A 19,929-nucleotide genomic window follows, 5' to 3' on the forward strand; every position below is an offset into this window, starting at 1 on the left:
TGTGTGTGCGTGTGTGTCTCAGTGTGTGTGTGTGTGTCTCAGCGTGTGTGCGTGTGTGTCTCAGCGTGTGTGCGTGTGTGTCTCAGCGTGTGTGCGTGTGTGTCTCAGCGTGTGTGCGTGTGTGTCTCAGTGTGTGTGCGTGTGTGTCTCAGTGTGTGCGTGTGTGTCTCAGTGTGTGTGTGTGTGTCTCAGTGTGTGTGTGTGTGTGCGTCTCAGTGTGTGTGTGCGTGTGTGTCTCAGTGTGTGTGTGTGTGTCTCAGCGTGTGTACGTGTGTGTCTCAGCGTGTGTGCGTGTGTGTCTCAGCGTGTGTGCGTGTGTGTCTCAGTGTGTGTGTGTGTGTGTGTGTCTCAGTGTGTGTGCGTGTGTGTCTCAGTGTGTGTGTGTGTGTGTCTCAGTGTGTGTGTGTGTGTGCGTGTGTGTCTCAGTGTGTGTGCGTGTGTGTCTCAGTGTGTGTGTGTGTGTGTGCGTGTGTGTCTCAGTGTGTGTGCGTGTGTGTCTCAGTGTGTGTGTGTGTGTGTGTCTCAGTGTGTGTGTGTGTGTGCGTGTGTGTCTCAGTGTGTGTGTGTGTGTGTCTCAGTGTGTGTGCGTGTGTGTCTCAGAGTGTGTGCGTGTGTGTCTCAGTCTGTGTGCGTGTGTGTCTCAGTGTGTGTGCGTGTGTGTCTCAGTGTGTGTGCGTGTGTGTCCTAGTGTAATGGGGTGTGTCTCAGAGTGTGTGCGTGTGTGTCTCAGTGTGTGTGCGTGTGTGTCTCAGTGTGTGTGCGTGTGTGTCTCAGTGTGTGTGCATGTGTGTCCTAGTGTAATGGGGTGTGTCTCTGTGTGTGTGTGTGTGTGTGTGTGTGTGTGTGTGTCTCAGTGTGTGTGTGTGTGTGTGTGTGTGTGTGTGTGTGTGTGTGTGGTACAGTAACCCAGCAGTTCCGTGCACAGCAGTGTTTGTTAGCTTGTGGTTTCACTTCAGCATCGAAAACTGGCAGAGCAGAGAGGGGCCACCTGTCTGCCTGTCTGCCTACCTGTCTGTCTGTCAGCAATATGTGCCTTTGCCTAAGTAAATGCATAATATAACCACAGTATAATCATACTGTGCATTTACCAGAGTTTACCCTGGTTTGCCATGTTTGTTAATATCCTTTACCATCCCTCTCTGTGCTTTACAATGCTTCCCTATGCTTTACCAGACCTCTCTGTGCTTTACAATGCTTCCCTATGCTTTACCAGACCTCTCTGTGCTTTACAATGCTTCCCTATGCTTTACCAGAGCTCTCTGTGCTTTACAATGCTTCCCTATGCTTTACCACACCTCTCTGTGCTTTACAATGCTTCCCTATGCTTTACCAGACCTCTCTGTGCTTTACAATTCTTCCCTATGCTTTACCATACCACACCTGAGCTTGTTAGCTAGACACACTGGGGCTGATCAAGCTGGTAGCAGTAAAACCTGGACTGGGTGACACTGCTGTGCAATAGGAGTCTGATTCCCATCCATGTTATTATTACAGAATATATTATTCTGGATTTCCTGTAGTGCATACTTCTTTAAGATTGGTGTTACTCAAACAATCATACAAAAAAATAACAGAAACATTCTTGAAGCAATTGTTTTGTTGAGGGGGCAGAATTAAACTCCAGTCTGCTGTATCACCTCTCATCGGACCAACAACGGAACTGCAGGGTATGCAAACGTTTCACAGTGCTCAGCGAAACACAGTATCCTGCTCCCTGAGGCTAGCAGTGAAATATTAATGCGCTGGAGAGCTGAGCCTGGAGTGTGCACAGCTCTGGAGAAAGGCTTTGCATCCCCCTGTAGAATGAACAAAGTCTGCTTCATGAAGTCCAGCGGAACGCGCTGAATAATGTTACGTTGACACGTTGAATTACATATTGCAGCTTTCCATAAACTTAATGAAAAACTGACCCAAAAAAAATTGAAATACAGTACTACTGTTATGGCTTCTTTTTATGCAATATCATTTTGTAGTTTCTTTTGATTACATGATGTCAGGCAAGAGATCTACACTATGTTCATATATATATATATATGCGCTTGTATTGATGTCTCAATCCTAAAATTCTGGGTGATGCAAAACTTTTGGCCAGAGCTGTAGACTAATGCTTATTATTATTATTATTATTATTATTATTATTATTATTATTATTATTATTATTATCATTATTATTATTATTAAGGTGCAGGGTAATGACAGCGCTCCTTTTTCTTTCTGTCCGAATATCCGTCGCCCCACTAATTAAGCGAGCAGAACGACTGTGTTTGGAAAATGTCAGGGGGGGTGGGGGTGGGGGGGGTGCGTGAGTAATAGCAGCCGACCACACGATTGTGAAACAGCGCCAGATTTAACATGGGAGGGACATTTGCATTTCACATTCACACTTTTTTCCACATTGCGGTGGGACTGATAGAGCAGATAAGAGAGATTGATAAGAGTCGAGAAGAGAGTGTGCGTGCGTGTGCTTGTGTCTGTCTCAGTGTCTGTGTGTGTATGTGTGTGTATCTGTGTGTGTGCACAGCACAGTGAAGGCATAGGGAAGGATTGTATAGCACAGAGAGGTATGGTAAAGCATAGGGAAGCATTGTAAAGCACAGAGAGGTCTGGTAAAGCATTGGGAAGCATTGTAAAGCACAGAGAGGTCTGGTAAAGCATAGGGAAGGATTGTATAGCACAGAGAGGTATGGTAAAGCATAGGGAAGCATTGTAAAGCACAGAGAGGTCTGGTAAAGCATAGGGAAGCATTGTAAAGCACAGAGAGGTCTGGTAAAGCATAGGCAAGCATTGTAAAGCACAGAGAGGTCTGGTAAAGCATAGGGAAGCATTGTAAAGCACAGAGAGGTCTGGTAAAGCATAGGGAAGCATTGTAAAGCACAGAGAGGTCTGGTAAAGCATAGGGAAGCATTGTAAAGCACAGAGAGGTCTGGTAAAGCATAGGGAAGCATTGTAAAGCACAGAGAGGTGTGGTAAAGCATAGGGAAGCATTGTAAAGCACAGAGAGGTCTGGTAAAGCATAGGGAAGCATTGTAAAGCACAGAGAGGTCTGGTAAAGCACATTTTGTTTTTTGCTGATATATATGAAAAAAAAAACCTGACACTTCAAAGGGTTTCTGTGCTGGTGATATGTGCCTCTGTCTCTCTCTCTCTCTCTCTCTCTGTCTCTCACTTGCTTCCCCCCCACGCTTTTTTCATTTTTATTTTCTTTTGATGATTTTCGTCTTCGTTGCCACATCCCTGTGATCGGGGAGGGCTATTAATACCCCCGGAGATTTCCCAGACTCGCTATTCCGAGAACTGTCGTATCCGAGGCTCGTGGACCCGACCACAACAAACCCAGACTGACAACTGACTCTCAGATCTCTTCATCTCCTGTGTTTGAAATGATGTGTCTCTGTGTCTCACACTCTCTCTCTGTCTCTGTGTGTGTGTCTGTCTATCTGTCTCTCTCTGTGTCTCTGTGTCTCACACTCTATCTCTCTGTCTGTCTGTCTGTCTATCTGTCTCTCTCTGCGTCTCTGTCTCACACTCTCTCTGTCTCTGTGTGTGTGTGTGTCTGTCTATCTGTCTCTCTCTGTGTCTCTGTGTCTCACACTCTATCTCTCTGTCTGTCTGTCTGTCTATCTGTCTCTCTCTCTGCGTCTCTGTCTCACACTCTCTCTCTGTCTCTGTGTGTGTGTGTGTCTGTCTATCTGTCTCTCTCTGTGTCTCTGTGTCTCACACTCTATCTCTCTGTCTGTCTGTCTGTCTATCTGTCTCTCTCTCTGCGTCTCTGTCTCACACTCTCTCTCTGTCTCTGTGTGTGTGTGTGTCTGTCTATCTGTCTCTCTCTGTGTCTCTGTGTCTCACACTCTATCTCTCTGTCTGTCTGTCTGTCTATCTGTCTCTCTCTCTGCGTCTCTGTCTCACACTCTCTCTCTGTCTCTGTGTGTGTGTGTGTCTGTCTATCTGTCTCTCTCTGTGTCTCTGTGTCTCACACTCTATCTCTCTGTCTGTCTGTCTGTCTATCTGTCTCTCTCTGTGTCTCTGTGTCTCACACTCTATCTCTCTGTGTCTGTCTATCTGTCTCTCTCTCTGTGTCTCTGTCTCACACTCTCTCTCTGCCTCTCTCTCTGTGTTTCTCTCTCTCTGTAGAATTAACTAATTTTGCTTCATAAAGTCGAACGCAGCCTTCTGAATAATGTTTCGTTCACATATTGAATTACATACTGCTTTGTAGTTTTCCATATACTGAACGAAAAAAAACTGTCAAAAATTTTAAAGATGTGACATTTCAAAATCTAACAGGAAATACTGTGCTAATATTATCGCTTTTGTAGTTTCTTTAATCAATGACGCGATGTTAAATAAAATATCTAAATTAGGTTCATACAGTTTTTTTTTTCTTCTCAATCCTAAAATAGCCGGATTTCTCCATTGTGCAAATAGCACTCAAGTACCTAACTGGAGACTGGCCACTCCTGTGATTGCTGGCACGGACGGATTTAACCCCTTCCCTGCCAACCTTACACCCCCCACCCCCACACACAAACACACACACACACAGAGACACGCACAGACGCACTCACACACAGAGACACGCACGCACACACACACACACACACCCTATTCACAGCAGCAGAGCCTCTGCACTGCCACAGAGATCTCAATACAAAGAGATGCTTCTCTGATCCGTCTCGTATTCTGTGTCTTGCAGGGAAGAAGACGAGCCACCCGTGTAAGTAGAGTCTGAGCCGAGTGTCCCCTAGCCTTGCATTACCACTGCGCCATCGCAGATACAACTGGCTGTGATCCTAACTGACTGCATCCTGGTTCATAGTGTATTCTAGCAGTGTTATTATTATACACAGCATCCTAGTTCATATTGTATTCTAGTAGTGTTATTATTATACATAGCATCCTAGTTCATATTGTATTCTAGTAGTGTTATTATTATACACAGCATCCTAGTTCATATTGTATTCTAGTAGTGTTATTATTATACATAGCATCCTAGTTCATATTGTATTCTAGCAGTGTTATTATTATACATAGCATCCTAGTTCATATTGTATTCTAGTAGTGTTATTATTTGCATTTGCTGTAAACTACACTATTTAAATATGAAGCTTGCATTGTAACCCTGTGCTGCCCTGTAACACCTGTGTGAGTCGCCTGGGATAAAGACATCTGCCAAATAAATCAATAATTAATAAATACATTTTGCTGATGTTAAATACAGTGAAGCACAGGGTCTCCGTCTGTCAGCGAGAACCGGGGCTGAAACGGGGCTCCAGCGTTTCCGTCTGCCACTGGGAAACTGGGCTAGAAGTGGGGTTTGAAACCGGGCTCCTGCGTTTCCATCAGCAGCCCAGTTTTAAAGAAAGGGAGCTCACTTCCAAAACCAGCGTGATGTGATTTTTAAAAGGAAACAAAGTTATTTACTTTGCTTGTTTGTTTGTTTTTTAGATAAGGAGAGAGGGAGAGGAAGGTGGAGAGAGAGAGAGGGAGAGGGGCGGAGGCAGAGAGATAGAGAGGGAGAGAGATAGAGAGAGAGAGAAAGACATGGAGAGAGAGTGAAAGAGAGAGGGACACAGAGAAAGAGAGAGATAGAGAGAGCGAGAGAGACAGAGAGGTGGCATGTGTGGAGTGTGTGGTTATCCAGTAGCTGAATAGAGACATGCAGAGAGAGAGAAAGAGAGAGAGATAGAGAGAGACAGAGAGCTGGCATGTGGAGTGTGTGGTTATCCAGTAGCTGAATAGAGACATGCAGAGAGAGAGAGAGAGAAAGAGAGAGAGATAGAGAGAGACAGAGAGCTGGCATGTGGAGTGTGTGGTTATCCAGTAGCTGAATAGAGACATGCAGAGAGAGAGAGAGAGAAAGAGAGAGAGATAGAGAGAGACAGAGAGCTGGCATGTGGAGTGTGTGGTTATCCAGTAGCTGAATAGAGACATGCAGAGAGAGAGAGAGAGAAAGAGAGAGATAGAGAGAGACAGAGAGCTGGCATGTGGAGTGTGTGGTTATCCAGTAGCTGCTGTGCTCTGCAGTTCTGTGGTTAACGACTCTGAGCTGATCAGAGACAGCAGAGGAGCGTCGCAGAGACCCAGCTGCCCCTGCCTCTCAAACTGCCACTCCGAGAGACAAGCGAGGGTCTGGCCACCTGGGGGGAGGGGAGGGGAGGGAGGGGGGCACACCTGGTACAGAGGCGCGGTGGAGAGGGGGGGTAGCGAGGGAACAAGACTCCCATTGCAGAGCAGTCTTCACTGTTCTAGGTTTGACTTTCATGGATTCTGTGAGCTTAACGGAAATAATAATAATAATAATAATAATAATAATAATAATAATAATAATAATAATAATAATAATAATAATAATAATAGAGACTGAATGAAAAAACTGACAAATTAAAAAAATGTGACATTTCTAAATCTAACATGAAATACTAACTATTATGGCTTCCTTCCGGTAGACTTTTTTTAACAACATCATTTTGTAGTTTCTTTTGATTTCATGAAATAAGAGTTAAATTATGGGCATATCATTTTTTTAAAATCATGTCTCAATCCTACAATTCTAGGTGATGCTAAACTTTTGGCCACAGCTGTATATATATAAATATATGTGTATATTAAACATTCGCTGACATTATGAAACAATTTGCAGTCAACAGAATTATGTTAATAGTTGTGTGATTATCTTCCGGTGCAGTTTCATATCACCGGCAAGCAGGTGTGACTAATCGATCAGTCCATCACGTCGATCGGATGGTTAAATGGAATCAATAGAAAAATGTCAACGATTACAAAAAAAAAAAAAAATGTCAACGATTTCATCTCTTATCAAACTTTAAGAGCAAGACGCTGGTAAAGACAAGCACGCCTCAGCAGATTAATTCATGTGGTTTCTGAAAAAGAAAATGTGATCATTCTGCAGTAATCTTCTGCTCTCATTCAGTAGCGATTTTGTTTTGGAGCGCTTGGCCCCTCCCACTGGGCTGTGATTGGCCCCCGGGCGGGTGTCTGTCAGGCTCTGGGGTGGGGTGGGGGGTGGGGGGGGCGTGGCACTGACACCTGCCTTCTGCAATGTTGCAAAAACTTCACCACAAAAGTGTGCGTAGAGATCTGCCTTAACCAGCCACGCGTACTGAGGCTTTACCACCAGTGCTAGCACAGGGGTGCACAGAGACCGGCAGAGCCAGTGATCAAACAGGGACAGCATCAACAGAACAGCTGCTCATACAGATTGTGTAGATACCTGCTGGGAACGCAAGATCCCAGGTGAAAAAAAGCTTGTGTCGATTTTGATCGTCAGACGCAATGAGAGGTAAGAGATTCGGGGTTTTGTTTTCGGACTGGAACAAAGGGCTGATTCATCTACAAACTGTTATACAAACCCTTCTAAAAGTGACCCTTAGTAGAAGTGTAATAAAGCACAGTGACAGCACGGTAAAGCACAGAGAGGTCTGGTAAAGCATAGGGAAGAATTGTAAAGCACAGAGAGGTCTGGTAAAGCATAGGGAAGCATTGTAAAGCACAGAGAGGTCTGGTAAAGCATAGGGAAGCATTGTAAAGCACAGAGAGGTCTGGTAAAGCACAGAGAGGTCTGGTAAAGCATAGGGAAGCATTGTAAAGCACAGAGAGGTCTGGTAAAGCATAGGGAAGCATTGTAAAGCACAGAGAGGTCTGGTAAAGCATAGGGAAGCATTGTAAAGCACAGAGAGGTCTGGTAAAGCATAGGGAAGCATTGTAAAGCACAGAGAGGTCTGGTAAAGCATAGGGAAGCATTGTAAAGCACAGAGAGGTCTGGTAAAGCATAGGGAAGCATTGTAAAGCACAGAGAGGTCTGGTAAAGCATAGGGAAGCATTGTAAAGCACAGAGAGGTCTGGTAAAGCATAGGGAGGCATTGTAAAGCACAGAGAGGTCTGGTAAAGCATAGGGAAGCATTGTAAAGACTTCTGTTGCACAGCAGTGTGATCCAGTCCTGGTTTCACTGTGAGTTTAATAATCAGACACACCTGAGCTTGTTACCTAGACACACTGGGGCTGATCAAGCTGGTAGTAAAACCTGGACTGGGTGACACTGCTGTGCAATAGGAGTCTTATTTCCATCCCTGATCTTTCTACCTGTCTAAATATCCCACTCCTACCACCAATACACTGTCGCAGTCTGCTCTATATGATCAGCTAAAAACCTCCTTCAAACAATGACTATCTACCTACAGGGATAGGAATAAGACTCCAGTTGTAGTCAGGGATAAATTACAGTTTTATTTTTCAATGGCAAAAATGTCCTGCGTTTAAAATGTCTGCTACCATGTTAGATATTTGTCATCATGAAGTGAATATCATACTTTATATCATCAATCAAAAAAACGACATTAAAAAGATATCCAGCAAAGTGGATCAAGGCCCTCCAGAGTCTGATCTTTAACTCAGTTCAAAATGATTTAAAATTTATTTTTTATTAATTAACCCAGAACTTCAACCCTTCTCATCCACAACCAAACGCTCGATGTAAAAACCCTGACGAACTCAGCGACAAACCTTCACACGAGCCGGGTTACATTTTCAAAAAGTTATTTAATTTTCCATTCTTTAATTCAACACCTATTTTTTGAAAGGAGAAAAAAGAAATCGCGTCCATTTTACAAAATTAAAAGCACATTGAGAGAGTGCTTAAGAGGATTTCATATATATATTTATATATATATATTTTAGCTCAAAGAGCCAGCTGCCCAGCGTTTCGATATGTTGTTCATATCTTTCTCAAGAGAGCTTGTGTTTGAATCATTGGAGGTATTTATAGGTGTTTGACGGCATGACAACTACTTGTTATTGTTTACATTCAAATCCATGATTTATTCTTACATGATGTCATGCTGTTCTATATATTGTGACATCATTTTTACTTCTATCTTTGAATCTGTATTAATTCTAATTAACACAACTTTATATAAACTTATATTTTTATTATATCATGCGATGCTGGCTCTGAGGATCAGTCTAGATTTGGCCTCCCCAGCGCATCAGCATGCACAACTTTTGAATGCATTTTGTTTATTTATTTAAATGTTATATATTTATTGAAGTTAATTAGTTCATTCTTTTCTGTTGAGTCCCGCTGGCATCATCATGTTCAGTCTATTTATCCATTTACTTTCTTTTATTCTTCTATATGTCGCATTGTCTAATTTGAGCTGTTCTAATACTAATAATACTAATACTATTCTAATAATACTATATATATATATATATACTTAGTTTATTATTATTATTATTATTATTATTATTATTATTATTATTATTATTATTATTATTAACGAGTTATTCAGCAGACACTTTTATCCAAAGCGGCTTACAGACACTAGGGGAGTGAACTCTGCATCATCAACAACTGCTGCTGCTGCTGCTGCAGAGTCACTTCCAATAGGAGCTCGTTTGTTTTACGTCTCACCCGAAGCACAAAGAGGTGAAGTGACTTCCTCAGGGTCAATTTTGTATGATTTAGGCATTATATATCTCTTAGTTATTTGGTTTTAATTTTTTAATTAAAATGAACAGGCTTTACCTTTTAAAAGTTAACAAACTCTCCATCCACAAACTTTGAAGACTTGAACTGTGGTCTGGAACTCTTTCGATTTGAACACATTCAGATGTCTTAAATCGAGTTTTATTTAGTACTTGAAATATATTTTGTTAAAAAAAAAAACGTTCTTACCTAAAAGCTCCTCCGTTGTTGAGTACACCGGGACAGCTCCGAGAGCCAGGCTGGAGAGAGTCCTGGTATCCTGAACCCTCACCCGACCCCTATCTGTGCACACCTCTCCGTGGGGCGGCACGGAGCCCGGGGGCTCAGCGCTTCACTCTCTCTCTGCTTCACTCGAGGAGGCAATAACAGGATCGAAGTCTCGTCTGCAGGTTTAAAAACCCTTTCAATTCAATTGACCTGAAACCCGAAAGGCAGCAACGTTAAATGTTAGATGAGAAGTGAAACTAACCCTGACCCCGATACATTTTACCACAATCCTTTTGCAGTCCCCCCCCACCATGTTTATTCATAATTTACCCTGATTTGCTATATTTTTTTATATGCTTCACCAGACCTCTCTGTGCTTTACAATGCTTCCCTATGCTTTACCAGACCTCTCTGTGCTTTACAATGCTTCCCTATGCTTTACCATACTCTCTGTGCTTTACAATGCTTCCCTATGCTTTACCATACTCTCTGTGCTTTACAAGGCTTCCCTATGCTTTACCAGACCTCTCTGTGCTTTACAATGCTTCCCTATGCTTCACCACACCTCTCTGTGCTTTACAATGCTTCCCTATGCTTTACCAGACCTCTCTGTGCTTTACAATGCTTCCCTATGCTTTACCAGACCTCTCTGTGCTTTACAATGCTTCCCTATGCTTTACCAGACCTCTCTGTGCTTTACAATGCTTTCACTGTGCTGTATTCTACTTTTCTGTGCTTTTACAGTATATAGATATATATATAATATGCCTTAGAAATCTGTTAGATTTTTTTTAAGTTATGGATAATGCTAAAGTTTAAACGTTCAGAAAAATTAAACCTGAAAAAAAAAATGCTGACATGTTTTTTAAAAAATATTTTTTTTACTGCTGACATACTTCTGAATGAAGCCGTGAAAACGAGACAATCTTTATCAGATCGCTTTGTTCTTGTGTGTGTGTGTGTGTGTTTTTTGTTTTTTTTTTTGCTTTCAACTCATCCAGGGCGCGCAGAACAAAGCTGTTTTTTTTTTTTATCAAAAAGTAACCAAAAAAAAAAAAATTAAAAAAAAAAATCCCCTGATCTGACGACGACAAGCAACCCGTGTTTTATTTATTAATGTTTATATCAGTGTGAGCACCAATCTTACACGCCCTGAAAATATAAAGCAACTGCACTGCTTCTGCGAACACACAATGAAAATGGTTCTAGAAGAAATTCCAATACTTTATCGGCATGGTAAATTGAACAAGTATTGCCAAAGATCCACTGCATTAGAGAACAAAATTAGAGAGGCAGTGCGGTCCAGTGGTTAAAGCCCAGGGCTTGTAACCTGGAGGTCTCCGGTTCAAATCCCACCTCTGCCCCTGACTGACTCACTGTGTGTGACCCTGAGCAAGTCACTTCACCTCCTTGTGCTCCGTCCTGCGGGTGAGATGTTGCTAGAACCAAAGTCATTGTATTTATCTTGCTCTTAATTGTATTATTACTTGTACTGTGATTTTTGAAATGTATTTTTGTTTATGACTGTAAGTCGCCCAGGATAAGGGCGTCTACTAAGAAATAAATCATAATAAATAATGATAAATCAATGCCCTATTGTAAGTGACTCTGCAGATAATGTGCAGCTCACAGCCTGCCTCTGTAAAGCGCTGTATGATGGTGGTCCACTATGAAAGGCGCTATATAAAAAAAATGAAAGAAAGAAGATATCTGTGTGCCAGGCTCATCGCTACAAACTCTTCAGCAGTTATTCCTTCTCTCTCTCTCTCTCTCCTCCAGAAAGACCTGCAGTCTCTTCTCTTTTTAGCTAATATGTTGTAATACCTGTTAGTCAAAGATATCGGTCTCTGTTCACAATAACTCACAGGTTTATTTATTTATTTATTTATTTTTAAAATCCATTTTAATCCGTCACCTAATTCATTCCCAGTTTTAATTCGTTAACAGTCCTGAGGAGGTTTTAAATAAAGAGTTTTGTCGTCGACTCCTTTGACGAACCTCACAACGGCAATCAACTTCCGCGGAGAGTCTTTCAAAAGCCGACTGAAAGCGAAAGTGTGCCTCCCGTTCGCGGGAGCCGAAGTTGTTTTGCTTTTGCTGTACCGAGGCAATGAAGTCAACAGCCGTGGATTCGGTACTGGGTTGTAAAGGTGAGGGGAGGACGGCTTTCTCGGTTGTAAAGGTGAGGGGAGGACGGCTTTTCTTGTTTTTGGAATCGATGCGTAAACAAACTGAATTTATTGAATACCTCCCTCGTTAAATACTTCTGAAAGGCAATTATATGAGTACGAGTTTCTACACACCCCTAATACAAATATTATTATTAAATAATAGTAATAATAATAATAATAATAATAATAATAATAATAATCATCTCTCAAGCGATTTCATAAAATGCAACCGCAGTGCACGTCAAGACCTAGATTCTCGACTCTTCACACCCCCTGTGACTCGGGGGGGGGGGGGGGGGGGGGGTCTCTCTATTTTCTGGAGTTTTCGTGACCCCATAGTTCCGAACCCAGTGATGCAGCTGATGCTGTGGTTTTGACAGGCGTGTGTGTGCGTGTGTGTGTGTGTGTGTGTGTGTGTGCATGTGTGGAGAATTCGAGGAAACCCACAAAAAGAAAACGTTTTCCACTTGCAGAAACACCCTCATTTTTTGGCTGTGTTTTGCCTGTTGCTTTAAACTATTCTGCAATGGGAGTCATTATTATTATTATTATTATTATTATTATTATTATTATTATTATTATTATTATTATCTGATGCCTGTGTGTGTGTCTCTGATCCCTGTGTGTGTGTCTCCGATCCCTGTGTGTGTGTCTCTGATCCCTGTGTGTGTGTCTCTAGTGCCTGTGTGTGTGTCTCTAGTGCCTGTGTGTGTGTCTCTAGTGCCTGTGTGTGTGTCTCTGATCCCTGTGTGTGTGTCTCTGATCCCTGTGTGTGTGTCTCTAGTGCCTGTGTGTGTGTCTCTGATCCCTGTGTGTGTGTCTCTGATCCCTGTGTGTGTGTCTCCGATCCCTGTGTGTGTGTCTCTGATCCCTGTGTGTGTGTCTCTAGTGCCTGTGTGTGTGTCTCTAGTGCCTGTGTGTGTGTCTCTAGTGCCTGTGTGTGTGTGTCTCTAGTGCCTGTGTGTGTGTCTCTGATCCCTGTGTGTGTGTCTCTAGTGCCTGTGTGTGTGTCTCTAGTGCCTGTGTGTGTGTCTCTAGTGCCTGTGTGTGTCTCTGATCCCTGTGTGTGTGTCTCTAGTGCCTGTGTGTGTGTCTCTGATGCCTGTGTGTGTGTCTCTGATCCCTGTGTGTGTGTCTCTGATCCCTGTGTGTGTGTCTCTAGTGCCTGTGTGTGTGTCTCTAGTGCCTGTGTGTGTGTCTCTGATCCCTGTGTGTGTGTCTCCAGTGCCTGTATGTGTGTCTCTAGTGCCTGTGTGTGTGTCTCCGATCCCTGTGTGTGTGTCTCTGATCCCTGTGTGTGTGTCTCTGATCCCTGTGTGTGTGTCTCTAGTGCCTGTGTGTGTGTCTCTGATCCCTGTGTGTGTGTCTCTAGTGCCTGTGTGTGTGTCTCTAGTGCCTGTGTGTGTGTCTCTGATCCCTGTGTGTGTGTCTCTAGTGCCTGTGTGTGTGTCTCTAGTGCCTGTGTGTGTGTCTCTGATCCCTGTGTGTGTGTCTCTAGTGCCTGTGTGTGTCTCTGATCCCTGTGTGTGTGTCTCTAGTGCCTGTGTGTGTGTCTCTAGTGCCTGTGTGTGTGTCGCCGATCCCTGTGTGTGTGTCTCTAGTGCCTGTGTGTGTGTCTCTGATCCCTGTGTGTGTGTCTCTAGTGCCTGTGTGTGTCTCTGATCCCTGTGTGTGTGTCTCTAGTGCCTGTGTGTGTGTCTCTAGTGCCTGTGTGTGTGTCTCTAGTGCCTGTGTGTGTGTCTCTGATCCCTGTGTGTGTGTCTCTGATCCCTGTGTGTGTGTCTCTAGTGCCTGTGTGTGTCTCTGATCCCTGTGTGTGTGTCTCTAGTGCCTGTGTGTGTGTCTCCGATCCCTGTGTGTGTGTCTCTAGTGCCTGTGTGTGTGTCTCTGATCCCTGTGTGTGTGTCTCTAGTGCCTGTGTGTGTGTCTCTGATCCCTGTGTGTGTGTCTCTAGTGCCTGTGTGTGTCTCTGATCCCTGTGTGTGTGTCTCTAGTGCCTGTGTGTGTGTCTCTGATCCCTGTGTGTGTGTCTCTAGTGCCTGTGTGTGTCTCTGATCCCTGTGTGTGTGTCTCTAGTGCCTGTGTGTGTGTCTCCGATCCCTGTGTGTGTGTCTCTAGTGCCTGTGTGTGTGTCTCTGATCCCTGTGTGTGTGTCTCTAGTGCCTGTGTGTGTGTCTCTAGTGCCTGTGTGTGTGTCTCTAGTGCCTGTGTGTGTGTCTCTGATCCCTGTGTGTGTGTCTCTAGTGCCTGTGTGTGTGTCTCTGATCCCTGTGTGTGTGTCTCTAGTGCCTGTGTGTGTCTCTGATCCCTGTGTGTGTGTCTCTAGTGCCTGTGTGTGTCTCTGATCCCTGTGTGTGTGTCTCTAGTGCCTGTGTGTGTGTCTCTGATCCCTGTGTGTGTGTCTCTAGTGCCTGTGTGTGTCTCTGATCCCTGTGTGTGTGTCTCTAGTGCCTGTGTGTGTGTCTCCGATCCCTGTGTGTGTGTCTCTAGTGCCTGTGTGTGTCTCTGATCCCTGTGTGTGTGTCTCTAGTGCCTGTGTGTGTGTCTCTGATCCCTGTGTGTGTGTCTCTAGTGCCTGTGTGTGTCTCTGATCCCTGTGTGTGTGTCTCTAGTGCCTGTGTGTGTGTCTCTGATCCCTGTGTGTGTGTCTCTAGTGCCTGTGTGTGTGTCTCTGATCCCTGTGTGTGTGTCTCTAGTGCCTGTGTGTGTGTCTCTAGTGCCTGTGTGTCTCTGATCCCCGTGTGTCTCTGAGTCAGACTCTCTCTGTCGCTGTCCCGTCAGCCCTTCTCACTTTGATTATTGTGGGCAGGCAGAGCTGTCTTGTTAGATGGCCCGGGGGGCTGCGGTGTGTTTTGGGGTGACAGGGTGTTAACCAGAGGGGTTACAGAACAGAGAGAGAGAGAGAGAGAGAGAGAGAGAGAGAGAGAGAGAGAGAGAGAGAGAGAGAGAGAGTCGCTCTGCAGCATCACACTGTCCGACTGCAGCGTTGTGCAACACGCCTCTGTATTGAACCACAACAAGCAACTGTACAGCTGCAACCAACAGCTTTGCACGAGCGATAATTTTAAGATTGAGACAAAAAATAAATAAATAAAAAACTAGATGAACATCATTTTACATATTTTATTTAACAGCATGCAATCAAAACGAAACTGCCAAATTAATATGGTAAAAAAATAAAAGTTTAAGCTAAGTGAGTTCATTCTATATAGAGGGGGTGGAATTCAATATGTTAACAAGGGAACATTATTCAGCAGCTTTCATTGGACTCTATGAAGCTGAGGGAGTTCATTCTATATAGAGGGGGTGGAATTCAATATGTTAACAAGGGAACATTATTCAGCAGCTTTCATTGGACTCTATGAAGCTGAGGGAGTTCATTCTATATAGAGGGGGTGGAATTCAATATGTTAACAAGGGAACATTATTCAGCAGCTTTCACTGGACTCTATGAAGCTGAGGGAGTTCATTCTATATAGAGGGGGTGGAATTCAATATGTGAACAAGGGAACATTATTCAGCAGCTTTCATTGGACTCTATGAAGCTGAGGGAGTTCATTCTATATAGAGGGGGTGGAATTCAATATGTTAACAAGGGAACATTATTCAGCAGCTTTCATTGGACTCTATGAAGCTGAGGGAGTTCATGCTACAGGGTGATGCTAAGCGTTTGGTCAGGGCTGCACATGATGTGTATGTCAGTGTCTGTGTAGGCGAGGTCTCAGGGCAAATGCAAGTGTGTTTTTTCCATCAGCACATTTCAGTGCACAGGCTAGTTCTGAAGTGCAGTGCAGCTCACTTACTGCTCGTTTGCTCTGGTGGAAAACATTTTTCTTTCTTTCTTTCTCTTTCCTTCTTTCTTTCTCTTTCTTTCTTTCCTGCATTTAAAACGGATCAAAATGTTTCAGAATGTGAAATAATGTTACTGTGCAAACATTCACGCCTCGCCCTACTGCAAACGTGCCACGCGGTAAAAGCACAGCACAGTGTAATCAAGCACAGAGAGGTCTGGTAAAGCATAGGGAAGCATTGTAAAGCACAGAGAGGTCTGGTAAAGCATAGGGAAGCATTGTAAAGCACAGAGAGGTGTGGTAAAGCATAGGGAAGCATTGTAAAGCACAGAGAGGTGTGGTAAAGCATAGGGAAGCATTGTAAAGCACAGAGAGGTCTGGTAAAGCATAGGGAAGCATTGTAAAGCACAGAGGTCTGGTAAAGCATATGGAAGCATTGTAAAGCACAGAGAGGTATGGTAAAGCATAGGGAAGCATTGTAAAGAGCTAGTTTTAAACCCGGTTTTTAAGAACAAGTCTGTTAACAAAAATCCATTTCGTTTTTTTTTTTCTTTTAAAAGGCATTTTAAAATTCTAAAAACTGGCAAATAACTCTGAACGGTTTCAAACGGCAGCTAAATTAGTTTCAGTTTTAAAAACACCGAGCTGGTTTTTATTTCCTTTAAACGTGTTTAATAATCAATATAAAACACAGAGCAGCGTGCTGTATAGCTTCTTAGACGAAGGACACGCATGATACATAAATAACATTGATAAGAATGGAGATTTAAACCACAATGGCGCACAGCAGGTTAATCAATTATTTTATATAGGGGTGTTTTTCTCTCCTCAATCGTGGTAATATCATATTTCATGCTGTTTTATTCTCGCTGTGCATTTCACTAGCTGAGATAGCGATTATTGCAAGACACCTCGACAGATATAAAACATATCAGCCAGAAAAACCCCAATGAGATTCCACTGTGACATCGCGTCGATTCGTTAACACGCAAACCTGCTGCTGTGTGACTGCGATGACATTCCGCACCTGTTATGAATCTGAGAGACTGCGCCACTGGACAATAGATGAATTAGCCATATATCTCAATTAAACCGAACAAATTAAAAACAACGACCCTAAAACCAATTTATTGTTTTTGATAATAATAACAATAATACATCTAACAACAACAACAATAATATTAATTAATAATAATAATAATAATAATAATAATAATAATAATAATAATAATAATAATAATAATAATGATGATGATGATGATGATGATGATGATGATGATGGTATATTTAAATGCTGTTTTCATTAATATCGAACAATTTAAATAATAATTTAAAGGATTTTTTTTTTTCATTTCTCAATTTTAAATAAAAGCAAGCTGTTTCAAACAAAAAAAAAAAAAAAGTCTCCTGCGTTTTACCGTGTGTGGCTCTGTGTTCCTTTTCTCTTTACTGTTTTAAATGAATTGCATGGGTGGCCTATTAAAGGCATCAATTCAATTAGACAATCGCTACTAATATGCCTATTTTTTACATAATTGTATGTAAAAATAATGTGATATCTTGTAACAATTGTAAGTCTCCCTGGATAAGGGCGTCTGCTAAGAAATAAATAATAATAATAGTAATAATAATAATAATAATAATAATAATAATAATAATAATAATAATAATTTTCAGTCCCAGCGGTTTGATTTCATACGCTCAGCAAATCAGAACTACAGAAGCAATGGGGGGTGTTTGAATAGATTTGTACACGGCTGTGTGTGTATATATATATATATATATATATATATATATATGTATGTATGTATATTAAGTGCATTTTAGTGCCCCGTTCACACGGGGAACGATTGGAGCTCGCTTAATTAAAACGATCCGATCCGACATCGGAAATAAACTAGGTGGAGAATTTAAAATCTCATTGAAAAAAACAAAACACAAGGCTGATCCTCAGAGCCACTGACTGATCATAGAAATATAAATGTGTATAAAATCATGTTAATTAGAATGAATACAGATGTAATAAAGAGAGAAGTAAAAATGACGTCGCAATATATAGAACACCATTACGTCATGTAAGAATAAATCACGGGTTTGAAAGTAAACAACAAGAAGTCGTTGTGATGCCGTCAAAAAAACTATAAATACCTCCAATGATTCAAACACAGGCTCCCTTGAGAAAGATATGCACATTATTATTATTATTATTATTATTATTATTATTATTATTTATTTCTTAGCAGACGCCCTTATCCAGGGCGACTTACAATCGTAAGCAAATACATTTCAAGTGTTACAATACAAGTAATACAATAAGAGCAAGAAATACAATAACTTTTGTTCAAGTGTGACAAACCACAATTCAATAATACAGCAGATAATAGTGATAGTTACATCAGGATATGATTAAATAGTGATAGTTACATCAGGATGTGATTAAATACAAAGTACTACAGGTTAAACACTTGGCAGATTACAGTATTCTGAAGTACAGGATTAAATGCAGTAAAATAGGGGGCCGATAAGAGCAAAATAAAGCACATTTAAATGAAGGGTGATAGTGTCCCAGGATACAAACAGAGGAGCTCTACAGGGCTATTTGAAGAGGTGAGTCTTAAGGAGGCGCCGGAATGTGGTCAGGGACTGGGACTGGGACTGGACAACATATCGAAACGCTGGGCAGCTGGCTCGTTGAGAGATTATATATATATATATATAAACCTTTCTGTATATGTAAAGGCTGTCTGACTTTTCTCTTCGCTGAATTAAATAATTTGCGATGGTATTTATTTCAACGCTTCAGTCTACGCTGTGCCGGTTCTGCCGGCTCTGGGAATCGGATCTCTTCCACGGAGACATTTTGATAATAATTGTGATCCTAATCCCAGTCCTTCATTTGACATTTTTCTATTCTTATTTTGAATTGGGTGTTTATTGTTTTTAAGCGTGCAGATTTGAAAGCGGATTGTAAAATGGATACCGGCCAGTTTCTTTTTTGTAATCGAGCCCTGCAGCAGAAACGCTCGCTTCCTGTCTAGATTTGATGATATGTTTTAGTTCTGGCAGAATACATCCGAAGAACGGTTTGAAATGGTTAACAGATGGACTTTACAAACACAAGCTGGGGGAGGAGAAACGCTGCTGGAAGGGAAATAAATCTTTATTTATTGATTTATTGATTTATTGATTTATTGATTTATTGATTTATTGATTCCTCCTGTATTGAAACGTTCGTCGACTTTTGAACTGTCTCTCTGTCGTGTGGTTTTTATTACTGTCCCGCATTGCTGCTATGTTGAAATAAAACCTTAAACACAAATGATAGGCGTACTAAAATCCCTAACGTCGTGTTGCTATTCGCCGTTGTATGGATAAGTACAGGGGAGCATGAAAATCAATGGCGCATTTGATGTTTGAAATTCCCGTGAGAAATCTCGGGTCGGTAACAGAGAAGAGACACGAGCCATCAAACTAACTCGGGCCGTCCCGTCCCCCCGGCGGTCCCGTCTTCAATGCTCCTCGATCCGAGCTCGGGTCGTTTGCAATCCCAAAAATAGAAAACCGAAGGCTCTGTTTTCTGTGTGTGTGTGTCTCTCTCTCTATATATATATTAGAAAGGGAATTAAAAACGACCAAATCTGTAGCTAAGGAGGCAAAAAGTTCTGTATCAATAGAATTTTAGGATTGAGACAAAAAAACAACGTCCTATATGAACATAATTTAGATATTTTATTTAACATCGTCTAACGAAATTACAAAATGATATAGATTAATAATAATAATAATAATAATAATAATTATTATTATTATTATTATTATTTATTTCTTAGCAGACGCCCTTATCCAGGGCGACTTACAATCGTCAGCAAATACATTTCAAGTGTTACAATACAAGTAATACAATAAGAGCAAGAAATACAATAACTTTTGATCAAGTGTGACAAACCACAATTCAATAATACAGCAGGTAATAGTGATAGTGACATCAGGATATGATTAAATAGTGATAGTTACATCAGGATGTGATTAAATACAAAGTACTACAGGGTAAACACTTAATAATAATAATAATAATAATAATAATAATAATAATAATAATAATAATAATAAAGTCTACTGGAAGCCATGATAGTATTTAAAGTTTTCAAAATGTCACATCATATTTTTCAGCAGGTTTTCATTCGACTTTATGAAGAAAAATTAGTTCATTCTACAGGGTGATGATGCAAAACGTTTCTCCAGAGCTGTATATTC

The 19,929-nt window shown here is 41.7% G+C and overlaps 1 protein-coding gene across 1 annotated transcript in view; it reads left to right on the plus strand.

The window, feature by feature from the left end:
• LOC131705174 (nuclear receptor ROR-alpha B-like) overlaps nucleotides 1–19,929 on the plus strand; it is a 28,542-nt gene that overhangs the window by 1,277 nt on the left and 7,336 nt on the right. Inside the window, exon 2 of the mRNA XM_059007426.1 lies at nucleotides 4,694–4,714. Coding sequence (XP_058863409.1) covers nucleotides 4,694–4,714 — 21 coding nt within the window. The remainder of the gene's footprint in view (nucleotides 1–4,693; nucleotides 4,715–19,929) is intronic.

The sequence above is a fragment of the Acipenser ruthenus genome, chromosome 35 (assembly GCF_902713425.1).
Source record: "Acipenser ruthenus chromosome 35, fAciRut3.2 maternal haplotype, whole genome shotgun sequence".
NCBI classification, from domain to species: domain Eukaryota; kingdom Metazoa; phylum Chordata; class Actinopteri; order Acipenseriformes; family Acipenseridae; genus Acipenser; species Acipenser ruthenus.